Source organism: Diabrotica virgifera, chromosome 1 (assembly GCF_917563875.1).
Source record: "Diabrotica virgifera virgifera chromosome 1, PGI_DIABVI_V3a".
Lineage (NCBI taxonomy): Eukaryota > Metazoa > Arthropoda > Insecta > Coleoptera > Chrysomelidae > Diabrotica > Diabrotica virgifera.
In genome coordinates, this window is record NC_065443.1 from 118,723,872 (window position 1) to 118,737,825 (window position 13,954).

Below are 13,954 nucleotides of genomic sequence, written 5' to 3' on the forward strand. Positions count from 1 at the left end.
TAGTAGGGGGAGCATTGGATGTCAAATTTGCAGTTATTAAAGCGTCACGGGAACCTATTGGGTGACGAAGATTAGGTCCTAAAACTTGATTTGACTCCTAGACTTTATTGAATCACCCTGTACACCCTGTACAGGTTATTACTAAACTTATTAATATACTCATGTGTGTCAATTGAATATGAAATTTTTGTTTCAGACGATATTTAACGTCGGTGGAATAGTTTTCTTGGTTACATTAGTCAACCCTTCTGGTGCTTTCATCATCGCTTTGATTTTTGCGCTGGCTTTTCTAATGAGAAAAATGTACTTACCTGCAGGAAGGAGCTTAAAACGTCTGGAGGCAGCAAGTTAGTATTTTATTTATAATAATATAGCTATTATTAGTTTAGTTTCTGATGACATATTCTTCATAATAGCGTCTTATTTACTCTGTTACAAGCTATAATACCTTGGTTCTTTCAGGTGGTAGTTTTGATTATTATTTAGTTATCTCGCTAGTCATGATACCTTTTGGTCATGGCTTGTCTGATGCCTTCCTGCCATGTATTTCTTTGAGGTTTTCTTCTTCTTCTATGCACTGGTTTCACTCCATCATAATCTTTGGTCACTTGTCTCCATTTATACGTATTACATGTCCTTACTATCTCAAACTCTTATCTTCAGTAGTGTCAATAAAAACCCTTTCTTTTCCATCGTTTCTTATTTTGTCGTGAAGTGTAAGCCTACAGAAATATGTAAAAATGCCTATTTCCAATGGCAGTAGCTTCTTTTTTACAATAAGATTGTGTTAATTGCCAGAACTCAGCTCCATAAATTGCGATAATTTCGACTATGCGGTATTGTTTATTCTGATTTTTGTATCTGGTCTAATTTATATTCATATCACATAATTAAGTTCTTCTTCTTCTTCTTCTTCTTCTTCTTCTTCTTTTTGTACAGGCATGACTCTGTCTGTTTTTTCAATGTGCCCCTAATAAGTTGTCGTTTCATCGTTTTCGTGGTCTTCCCACTGATCGTTTTCCTATTGGGGAACCGCCTCTCGCTGTCCTGACTACCCTATTTGTTGTCATTCGGTTTATGTGGTCATTCCATTCTATTATTCTGTTTCTTACCCAGTTATTAATGTTATCCACCTTGTATCTCCGTCGTATATCTGTACTTCTAGCTCTGTCCCATAGAGTCTTACATCGATTTTTCGAAGGGTTTTCATCTCCGCTGTTTCGAGCAATCTTTTGGTCCTCTCTGTGTCGGGCCGTGTTTCTGCCGCGTATGTCATTATTGGTCTGATGACTGTTTTGTAAATTCTGCCTTTCATTTCTTTTTCGATATTTTTATTTCTCCATATTGTGTCATTCAGGCAACCTGCGGCTTTGTTTGCTCTATTCACTTGACCTTCCACTTCTGTTTCGAGCCTTCCGTAGCTAGATATTGTGATGCCTAGGTATTTAAACTCCATCACTTGTTCTATTATCTGACCTTCCAGCTCCAATTTACATCTTATTGGATCTGCTGTTATAACCATGCATTTTGTCTTTTTTGAGTAAATTAACATGTTAAGTTTTCTGGCGATTATGTTGAATTGGTGCAGCATACGTTGTAAATCATCTTCACTTTGAGAGATTAGTATTGCATCGTCCGCATAGCAGATTATTTTAAGTTGTTTTTCTCCCATTTGGTATCCTTTTTTAGTTCTTACTATTCTTATTATTTCGTCCATGATCAGGTTGAACAATAAAGGACTCAAGGAATACCCCTGTCTTATCCCATTTCCGGCTTCAATTGGGTCAGTTAGTTCATCTTCCACTTTTACTTTTATTGTGTTGTTCTGTTAGATGTTTTCTATCGTTTTAATTATTCCCAGAGGTACTTCTCTCGAGTATAACAAGTGGATAACGTCCTTTAATGGGACCCTGTCAAATGCTTTCTTAAGATCCACGAAACATAAACATGCCGGTTTGTTGTATTCCAACGATTTCTCTTGAACTTGCCTCATTATTAATATAGCGTCAGCGCATGACCTTCCTGACCTAAAACCTTGTTGTTCTTCTGCTAATGTTATAATTTTATTCAATTTGTTTGTTATCGCTTTTGTTGTTAATTTTAATGTTGTGTTTAATAAGTTAATCCCTCTGTAATTCTCCAGGTCTGATTTGTCTCCTTTTTTGAAGAAAGGTATTAGAATGCTAGAATGCTGAAGAGATATAAGAATTTCCATTCTTGTGGTATTCTGTTTTGTTCTATTATTTTTTGTATTAGTTTTAATAGTTGTTTAGTTAGATCTTGTCCTCCGTACTTTAGGAGTTCTTTCGATATTCTGTCCTCTCCTGGAGATTTTCTATTTTTTAATTTGCTTAATGCTTCCTCTCCCACCTCGATATTTATTTCTTCGTTTGTCGTAACTTCAGGGGTTGGTGGTTCATTATCGTCGCCTTTAGCAAATAGAGGTCGGAAGTAGTCTGCCCATGTTTCCTTCTGAATATATTTCGCTTTTATTAATTCGTTCATCTCCTTTCTTTGCCCTCTGATCATCCTCCATACTTCTTTTTTGATTTATTTTTGATGTATTAGTAATGCTACACCTTCTTTGGCCCTGTTTTTTTGCTACTCCACTGTAGATTAGTATATATTCGCCTAATCTTGATTGTCCTTTTCCTTTCTTTTTTGTTTCCTGTATATACTTGGGTGATCTCTTGATCTCTAGTGTTGAGTGATTTGATGTTACATGTGGTAATTCTCATCAATGTTTTTCTTTTGTCCTTATTTCTCGCCATGGTCGCCTTCATATGATCAGTCCGGTTCCGAGGCTTCACATTGTTTCTTTGAGCCGTTTTCGTTTTTCCGTTTGGTAGGTTGCTAACCATGCCAATCAACCCTCCACATTTTATCCGGGCTTGGGAGACCGGCTGTGGTAACCGCAGAGCTACTCGATCCACCCTGCAATTACCCCAGGCAGTGTTACATAATTAAGTTGTAATAAGGTATTATATGATTCAACATCCCAGTGGCCTAGTAATAGACTATTTCAATCTGCATTTCCGACTAGACATTTATTGTCAAACACCAAGCATTATATTCTTTATACATCTTCAGCTAATTTGACCCATTAGAGCTATTTCAACTATTGACTTATAAATTTAAATTATTCTGGAGAGGCGAAGAGCTACTCCTTAAGGGGAAAACTGCATAATATATCGGTAATCTTTATAATAATAAATGTGGCTCGAATTCCTGTATAGTTTAAAGGAAGGATTCACATTTTGTAAAATTGGTTAAAACAATATTTTTTAAAATAAACCGGTTCGAGTCTCTTACCCTCCTCTAACATGTGTTTCTAGGTCTATCTCAGTTCCTTTGGCAACGCTGTTCTGACATAGACATATCTACGATAAGTATTGGATTGGTAGCGCCTTCCTATATCTTCCATATCGTTTTAAATATATATTAAATACAAGTCTCGATATTGCTCACCTAAAAGGCTAATACTAACGTTAGATTATTTCCCAAGTAAGTAAAATAAATTGAAATTTTTAGGTCGAAGTCCTATGATTGGCCACCTCAACGCAACCTTAGAAGGAGTCACCACGGTGAGAGCTTCAAAAGTGCAAGGAATTTTAATAGAAGAATATAATAGACACCTAGATTTATACACTTCAGCAAGTTTTACATCCATGTGTTCCGCTAGAGCTTTTGGATTTTTTATTGACTTAATATGTTCATTATTCATCGTCTTTGTAGTGATCAAATTTTTATTCTTTAACAAAGGTAGGTATCGATTTCTTTATGATTAATATGTAATATTTAGTGGTACTTTTTTGGTAGTGATTTTATGGGAGATCGTGCATGAATCGTGTCACCGGACATTGCGTTTTATTCAGTATTGTTTGACATTTCATCGTGGAAAAAAGAGTTACTTAATGGTCCACGTAATCGGCCCACCGAACCTACAATTAGCTACACCATCAGTAAGTTTGAAATCCAGTTTTCATTCTTGGATAACACGCGACCAAGTAGACCACATTCAGTACATACTGAAGGCCCCTTTGTTGATTAACGGGTACGAAAATAAACAAACTGTCCCTATTTGGGGTGATGAGCAGCCAGAAGACGTTCAAGAATTTCTACTATATTCAGAAAAAACAACTGTTTGGTGTGGTTTATGGACCTGTGGGATCTTCGGTCCATATTTCTTTAAAATAAAGGCCGACCCGAATGTTACTGTGAATGAAGACCGTTCTCGTATCATGCTAGTGGACTATTTGGTGACAGAAATTTAAACTCGTGGTCTCGACGACACTTGGTTCCAACAAGTTGGCTCCACTTGCCATACAGGCCGTGAAAGCATCTGCAACTGCGAGAACAATTCGGTGAACCATTTTTTTACACCTTCAGACTCTTTCCTTTGGGGCTACCTAAAGTCAAAGTTTACAAGAATAATCAGGATACGATTCAGGGATTGGAGGTCAACATTAATGGGTCATTGGTCAAATGCCAATCGAATTGCTCGAACGCGTCATCAAGAATTAAAACCTCAGAATTGACTATCTTCCCACATAACAATTTCATATTCTTAGTAGATTCATAGAACATACTTTTCAGAAAAAGTATATACTGAGAATATGCGTAATTACAATTGGGAATGTGCAGAGCACATACTGAGTATATACTACATTACAGTACTTAAACGTTCTATGTATATACTTGGAATATATTACCGAATTTCTTTTCAGTATATACTAAGAATATACTTTTTAGGATATTCTAAGGACGTGCTTTAAACCTTCTATTTATATACTTAGAACGTACTACCGTACATATTTTTAGTATCTGGGAAGAATATACTTTTAAGAATATCCCAAGGAAGTGATATATTGCTCAGAAGTATTTTTTCAGCATCACCTAATCTCATCTTAGGTTCTACTGGTTCTACCAAGTACCTAGTTACATATTCTAATTGCATATGAGAATGTAGTTAGTAAATTCTACAATATTACTTAAAAAGTAGGTATGTATAAATTTTAGTTATTTATTATAAATATTATATAATATTTATCTAAACTAACCTATAAATAACTAAAATTTATATACATAAGTATATGTACTTACCTACTATTTAAGTAATATTGAGTTACCAAAATGAATCATATTTTGAAGCACCGCAAACAAAATAAAGAGATTATGTATGTTCCTAATAACCCTACTCCTTTTAGTACTTTATCGTTCGTCTTCATCACTTCATCCTTAACACTGCATCTGCATAATTAGACACAAATGTCTCTTTTCGTTTTCATATTTTACCGTTGCGCACTTAATCCCTATCCAGGTAGGAAATGGTCAGAATGAGACTGGCCGTTTGCAGTTGAATGGAATGGCCTATATCACGTCGATATAATTCCGATCCGATCTTTTATAAATACTTGCTTTTACGATCTGGTGATAAAAATGGTGGATGATGTATTCTTTCAGTTCTTTGTAACTGAATGTACCTAATCCAACGATGTAAAAATACTCATGGTTAACTCGAAATGGTAAATTCATTTCAATTATGAAAACGAACATTTTTGTTTCGTTAATGCAATTAATGTTTAAATTTTTTTACCATACACTTAAAACAATTTTAAGAAATTAATTAGTACTAAAAAAGTAATTACTAACTACATAATAGTAAAATTAATTAGTAAAATTAATTACTAACTACATATATAAATTTTAATAATTATTCTATAAATTAATATCGAAGTTAATTATGCATAAAGCTAACATTATTAGATATATAATATTTTTAAGATATTTTAAAAGTATGTATGTACTTATAAGTATGTGTTAAGAATATACTCAGATATACTTTTAAAGAATATTCGATAAAGGTATATTAATTCTAAGAATAAACTTTTACGAATATTCTGAGATACTACGTACACGAATGTGCTCACTATATTCGGTACGAGAATATTCTTTGAAGTATATGCAAAGAACATGAAATTTAGAATGGTTCTTAAGGTACAAACTATGCATGTACTACGCATATACTAAAAAGAATATACTCCGACGAATATTGGTAGTATATGCTTTGAAAATGATGCGAACATCATTGTTATGTGGGTTAACCGCAGTCACGGCCAACATTTAAAAAGCAATTGTCTTTAAGAAATAATTGTAGATAACAAGATAATAGTCTAAGAGCTAGAGCCGAAAAATCATCGTCATAAGTAATATGGAGTTTGGCATGTGAAATGTGTCTATTGTATATTGATAATTATGACCCCTTAAATATATTTTACTTAAAATTTGTCCCTCTATTGATTTGTGGGGTTATTTTTAATAAAATAGTTTTCACCCCAGAGAAGGGGTGGTATCCACCCCAGGGTAGAAGTGCAAGTTGGCACCAAATCAGTTTTATTTCTTGAGGTATGCTTTAACTAGTCACCAATTTTCATGCAAATCGATGGAGGTTTAACAAAATAGGAGGTGAAAACCTTAAATGACTACACTAACTTTCCCCTTTCATCCCTTATTGCTACTTCCTGTATCCACTGAGGTGTAAGCCTGAAAGGGGTCATAATTATCAATATACAATAGACACATTTCACATGCCAAACTCCATATTACTTATGACGATGATTTTTCGGCTCTAGCTCTCCATCTATAAGTACGAAAACAAAAATAATAATTGACTTCGAACCCCAAATAAATAAAATGTCCTTCACGAAAAGCAGCAAAAAATATAAAATATATTCGTTATTAACATTTTGCTTTTGCTTTTTTGCTTCTGTAAAAACTACATGATAAGCAAATATATTCATTTATGGCTAATTTTTATCTCCTTATTAAAAATTATAATTACTAAGTATATTAAACTGTAAAATATAATATTTTAAGATTCTGAAACTGTTTTCTTGTGGCATGTCTGTAAGTTAAGTTTATCTAGTCTGGTCAGATTACACAGGCCTGCAAAAAAATACTTTTTTAAAGTTGTTTGAAATTTGTGTTTGGAATTTACTCGTTTCCTGTCGCTGATAATCGAAATAAACACTAGTGGACTGTATGATACTTGTAATTAATTGAAAGAGGTACAAATTACATAAAATACACTTCTTGGTTCGCGTATTCGTCTGTAGTCTGTTTTCTTGTCTACACTCTTAACAACATTAGTTCCCGAATTCTAGTTTTTAGGTGTCACTGAGGCGCGCGCGGTGTTGCCACCGTTGCCATTTTTTATAAAGGTTAAAAGTCCTAACATAGCCCCCCTTTTGAAGGGCACCTTCAAAAATATATACATAAAATATTGAATAGTAAAATATCTAAATACACAAAAAATAAAACAAACACAAATAATTGTCAATTGTTGATGTCTTCTTGCATTGGTAAAGGACACAAATGTCTTACTGAACGAGTAACTGATCCCTTCATGGTGGTTACTTCTGCTACTCTGGTTTCTCCATCTCTACCTTGACATAACTTAGTGATTCGTCCAGTAATCCATTGACAAGGAGGAACAGAATCATTTTTAATAAGAACCAGGGTTCCTAATCGAATTTTGCTAGCTGGATCCTTCCATTTGTACTGTTGATGTAATTGAGACATATATTGTTTGGAAAATTGACCCCAAAATTGCTGGTACAGCTGCTGCACATGTTGGAATCTGGTTAAGCGACAGCTGGCTATATTGTGAACGTCATACTCTGGCAATGACGTAAGAGGTCTACCAATTAGGAAATGGGAAGGTGTAATAGGAGATAAGTCATTAGGACTATTTGACATGTCAAACAATGGTCGTGAATTTAATATACCTTCTATCTGTACGATAAGGGTGTTAAATTCTTCAAATGTTACATTATTATTAATTAATATTCGTTTAAAATGATGCTTAGTGCTTTTAACAGCTGCTTCCCACAGCCCCCCATGATTAGGTGTATAAGGAGGAATGAAGATCCATTTTATTCGTAGCTCGCTTGTAGCCGTTTCAATAGAATTGTAATTTTTCTGTAAAAAATGTCCTAACTGTTTCAGATAATTGTTGGCTCCTACAAAGGTACTGCCGTTGTCTGAATAAATAGTACTAGGTATACCACGTCGAGCGGTAAATCTTTTTAAACTTGCTAAAAAATTCTCTTTTGTGAGGTCCGACACAACTTCTAAATGGACAGCTTTTGTGCAAAAGCAAATGAATAATGCCAAATAACATTTTAATAGTTTAGCTCCGCGCCCCTTTTTACTAAGAATATTAAAAGGACCTGCATAATCTATACCAGTCACATCAAATGGAAAATTAGGTTTAATTCGATTATTTGGTAGATTTGACATTGGACTTAAAAAGGGTGTAGGATTAAACTTGAAACAAGTCAAACAATTTTTGACAGTTTGTTTTGCTAAGACACGTCCTGCTATAGGCCAGTAACGTTGTCTTACTGATGCAAGCAATAATTGAGGACCTGGATGAAATAGTTGCTTATGTTTATACTCGAAAATTAACTTAGTAAAATAGTGTTTGGATAACAGAAGAATAGGATGTCTAGTATTGAACAATAAATACGTATTGTTGAGTCTTCCACCTACTCGAAGAATTCCTTTATTATCCAAAAATGGAGTTAATGAAGAAAGTCTATTATTTTTTGGAAGTTGCTTGCCCCTTTTGAAAAAGGATAATTCGTCAGCAAATGACTCTAATTGAGCTTGTTTGACGATACTAATATGGGCTTCATCTAATTCTGCAATAGATAAATTACCCGTACGTTTATTAGATTTATTTCTTAAATTGTAAATGAAACGTAAACAATAGGCTGTTATTCTTTGAAGTGTAATAAAATCTGAGTATGTAGTGATTAAATCTGACAATTGTACTGATATAACTTGAAACACTTTAGAAGTCTTTTTCAACTCTGTCAGTTCTGAAGTTTTTAACTTAAAATCCACATTAGGCCATTCTGACTGTGGCAATTGCAAAAACAGTGGTCCGTTCCACCAAATTGTATTGGAAATTAATTTTTCAGGCATAATACCACGAGATGCAATATCTGCTGGGTTACTTGAACTGTTAACATAATTCCAGGTAAATGTGTTGGACAACGATTGAATTTTGGATACTCGATTAGCAACGAAAACTTGTAATTTACTAGGATCCGTATGAATCCAACTTAGTGCTACCTGAGAATCAGACCACATGAAAATAGGAACATTGACTTGAATGGCTTCTGTTACGGTGTTTATTAGTTGTGCACCTAATAAACAAGCACAGAGTTCTAGTTTCGGAATAGTTACAAGTTTGATTGGTGCAACTTTAGTTTTTGAACACAAGAGATTAATGTGATATTGATTTGAATCATCGATGCTTCGAAGGTAAATGCACGCAGCATATGCAGCTTTTGATGCATCACAAAAACAATGAATGTCAAGTAAAGTATTCGAGACAACTTTACGAGGAATAGATATCTGATTAAAAATATTAATATTATTTTGAAATTGTAACCAAGTCTGTTGCAAATCCAAAGGGATTGGAGTGTCCCACGAAATATGAAGAGTCCATAATTGCTGAATGAGCATTTTTGCAATAATAATAGACGGGCTTAACAGACCTAGAGGGTCATATATTTGCGCAATATTCGATAGAATATGTCTTTTAGTAAATGGTTCGTGACTACGTAATTTGTTTATGTTAAAGGTAAACGAATCAGAAGAATTTAGCCACTGGACACCTAATGTTTTACAACTATCGTGATCTCCCAAATTTAATACTGAATTTGAGACATCGGATTCTTGAAAATCTGTAATTACTTGCTGATCATTTGAAATCCATTTTCTCAGAATAAAATGAGCTGATTTGAGCATATTGTAAATAGATTTGCATCTTTCTTGTAGTTCGCTTAGATCATTAGATCCTGTTAATAAATCATCAACATACATATCATTTAAAATTGTGCTAGAAGCTAATGGAAACTTGTCTAAATTGTCTTCAGCTAATGTTCTGATACATTTAATTGCTAAATAAGGTGCTGATCTAGTGCCATATGTGACAGTATTCAGTTGATAAATAGAAAATTCTTCATTATTATTTTCACGCCAAAGAATTTGTTGTAAATATTTATGTTCTGGATGTATGAGTATCTGTCTGTACATTTTAGAAATATCTGCTGATACAACATATTTATAAATTCTGAATCTTAGCAAAATGTTTAAAATATCGTTTTGCACTTTAGGACCTACATATTGAAGGTCATTAAGAGAATATCCTGATGAGCTCTGGCAGCTTCCATCAAAGACAGTTCTAAGTTTTGTAGTTACACTAGACTCTTTTAATATACCATGATGTGGTAAAAAATAGGAATGTTCTGAATTAATAGAAATTTTACTCATATGACCTAGGTTTTCATATTCATGAATAAATTCAAAATAGAGTTGTTTAAAATAGGAATTGGAGAATTTTGATTCTAATGACTTAAATCTTTTAATAGCTGTTTGCTTTGAATCACCTAATAGACTAGGAGAATATTTTAATGGTAATTTTACCACGAATTGTCTATTCTCATTACGAGATGTGTCTTGTTTAAATAAAGATTCGCAAATGAGATCGTCTTGAGACAGAAATTCATTCTTGGTTTGAACATCCTCTAGTTCCCAAAACTTTTTTAATTGATCATCTTCAGGGATGTGTACTTCAACAAAATTGCATACATATTTATCTGAATTAATTGGAACTGTACCTGTTACAACCCAACCTAAATGAGTATTGATTAGTAATGGAAGATTTTTACCTAATGATATTTTATCTTGCAATATAAGATCCCAAAAAATGTGAGCGCCTAATAACAAGTCAATTTCTTTAGGACAATTGAATTCTGGATCTGCTAAATTAATATTGTGAGGTAATCGAATATTATTCATATCAATAGGATAAGCAGGTAATCTACTTGATATAACGGGTACTACAAGACATGATATACTAGAATAAATTGAAATCTGAAAATTGTGAAGATATTTTTAATGAACATTTTTTACTAATGTTAGAAGAACGCTGACTAATACCAGTAATTGAACAGTTTGCATCAGTTAATTGTAGTTTTAATTTATTGCAAAAGCGTTCGGTGATTAAATTCATTTGTGCACCGCAATCAAGTAATGCTCGGCACTTATGAAACTTACCATCTTGGTCTTTAATATTACACATAACTGTAGCTAATAAAACTTGACTCTCATTTTTTGCAAAATTTATACTTATTTGCTGTTCTACACCATCATTTCTATGATCAAAAGTACTAGGTGAACTTACTTGATGATTAGTGTCACGAATTGAAACTTCTGCATAATCTTTATGAAGCAACGTGTTATGTTTGTGAGTCTTACAAACAGGACATGGACCAAATTTACAATTTCTCTTATCATGACCACTTAATAAACAATTTTCGCATAATTTAAGTTTTCTAACTTCCCGAAACCTCTCTTCGACTGATAACGCTTTAAAGGTGGGACATTTATAAATTGAATGTTCCTTTCTACAAAAATTACATCGGTTTTTAACCGCAAAGTGCACTAGATTGTTAGATCTGTTATGATACTTATTTGAACTTGAAGACTGTGATTTAGCCGTTTGAGATTCATCCAAACTTTGTAGTATGTCCGTCTTATTTTTTAAAAAATTGATAAAATGTTCTAAAGTAGGCAAATCGTTTGCAACCTTAGTTTCTTTCCATTCGCGTATAGTATTTTTCTGGAACTTGTTGATTAAGATATGTATCATAAATGAATCATATAACTTTTCTTTTGGTACGTCTATACCTTCCAAGGAAGTTAAATGTTTGGATATCTCGTCTAACATATTTCGAAAACTAGCATAATTATAATTATCTTTTTGCATCATGGTTAAATTTAGTAATGATTTAAAGTGGCTGTCTATTAAAAACTGTTTTTTATCGAACCTATCGCATAATAAATCCCAGGCTTTCTGAAATGGTTGATCTACGCTCTCTAAACCTTCAATACAACTGGCTGCGTACCCTTGCAAGGAAGCCTTCAAGAAATGAAACTTCTGCCCATCACTAAGGGATGCATTATTCGCAATGGTCGCATTGAAGCTATTTTTGAAACTAACCCAAAATTGAAACTCCCCAGAGAACGTTTGCAATTTTATTCTCGGTAATAGGACATTTTGCAGGGGATCACTCACTGCTTTAAATTCACTAGATTGACCTAATTGACCGTATTGTACGTTATTACTGTTTACCGCTACCGGTCTTAAAATGGTTTTTAAATATGCTTGTGCCGCATAAAATCGATTTTCAAACTCCTCTCTTTCTGAATAGTGCTCCGGTAATTGACCCTCAGAACATTTCTTTTCTATCTCTGTTTGAACTATATCAAAATCATTTAATAAGTTTATATGATTATCATATCTAAATTGAACATCTTGAATATCAAAGTCACCCTTGTCTTTTGTTTTAGTAATGAATTTCTCTAGCAAAGTTAACTTTTGTTTATTTGTTCCACGAAGTCTAACTAAATCTTTTAAATCGTCTACTACTACTACTTCATTTGAGGTCGCCATCTTAGTAAATAAAATTGATAAAATCGACAAATGGGTACTTATAATTTAACTATGGATTATTATTGAAATTAAATATGAAAACACATATATAATTGTACACAAATATCGCAAACAGAAGGTAATATCATTTAACTAGATTGATATTGATAGAATTGCATAAAATCGTTTATAATTATTGTCAAATAAACCAACTAATTATAAAATGATCGGTTAAGAATGAAATATATAAAAATGGAAGGATCTGACCTTTATTTGCAGTGGTCCTGATGAATAGCTGTCGCTTGTCGCGTACCTTGCTGTACGTACTTCTCTTTCGCTGAATTGGGCCACTGGAAATGACACTAGAACTTGGAACTATTAACTTGGTTAGCGTCTACTAGTTTTTGGCGCTAATATTGCCTCATGCCGGCTAATAGATAATAAATTCGGCTCTTTTGACCAAAATGTTTGGAATTTACTCGTTTCCTGTCGCTGATAATCGAAATAAACACTAGTGGACTGTATGATACTTGTAATTAATTGAAAGAGGTACAAATTACATAAAATACACTTCTTGGTTCGCGTATTCGTCTGTAGTCTGTTTTCTTGTCTACACTCTTAACAACATTAGTTCCCGAATTCTAGTTTTTAGGTGTCACTGAGGCGCGCGCGGTGTTGCCACCGTTGCCATTTTTTATAAAGGTTAAAAGTCCTAACAATTTGATAACTGATTTTTATGTATTTTTCAGCTCTGATTTCAAAAATGTAAACCATTTTTGTCTATCACGTCAGGTTTTCTCACAAAGTAGTGGGTATATTTGGGTATAATAACAAAATGTAAGCAATTTGTCACCTCTTTCCAAAGTTATAAAATTTATTTTATTTATTAGTCATGTTCTAATCTACATTGCCGGTTCACTTACATTTATTTTTTAAGCTCAAAAGTCCTTATAATAACGCTTTCGCTGTCTGTCGAAGCTTCTTTTACTGCTTTTCTCACTGTGGACTCGTTGAGGATCATCTCTTTTCATCACCCAGCAGTAGTCTGCTATCATGCTGACGTTCCATCTTCCTTGGTATCTTCTTTCCATTTCTTTGATGTCTCGGTGAAATCTTTTGCCCTGCTTTTCACTGACATCACCAATGTTTGCCGGGAAGTACTCAAGATGTGAGTGGAGAAAGTGAAGCTTAATGCTCATGTTACAGCCAAACTTCTTAAAGTTGTCGATCATGTCTGCGACGATTGTCTTGTAGTTTGGATTTTTTTTGTTACCGAGGAAACCGGTAACACCTAATTTAAAAGATGTCCAAGTCGCCTTTTCATTCTGTTCACAAAGTTGGGATCTCTCAATAGTTTTATAATGTCCAGTCCGACAAAGATTTCTTCCTTTAGTTTTGCCGTGGATAAACCAGGATACTGTCCGCAAAGATATCTGAAACACT

The 13,954-nt window shown here is 33.6% G+C and overlaps 1 protein-coding gene across 1 annotated transcript in view; it reads left to right on the top strand.

Moving 5' to 3' along the window:
• The window catches only part of LOC114349541 (probable multidrug resistance-associated protein lethal(2)03659), a 74,756-nt gene that overhangs the window by 49,624 nt on the left and 11,178 nt on the right, over nt 1-13,954 (top strand). Inside the window, exons 9-10 of the mRNA XM_028299947.2 lie at nt 197-347; nt 3,532-3,762. Of these exons, the coding sequence (XP_028155748.2) occupies nt 197-347; nt 3,532-3,762 (382 nt within the window). The remainder of the gene's footprint in view (nt 1-196; nt 348-3,531; nt 3,763-13,954) is intronic.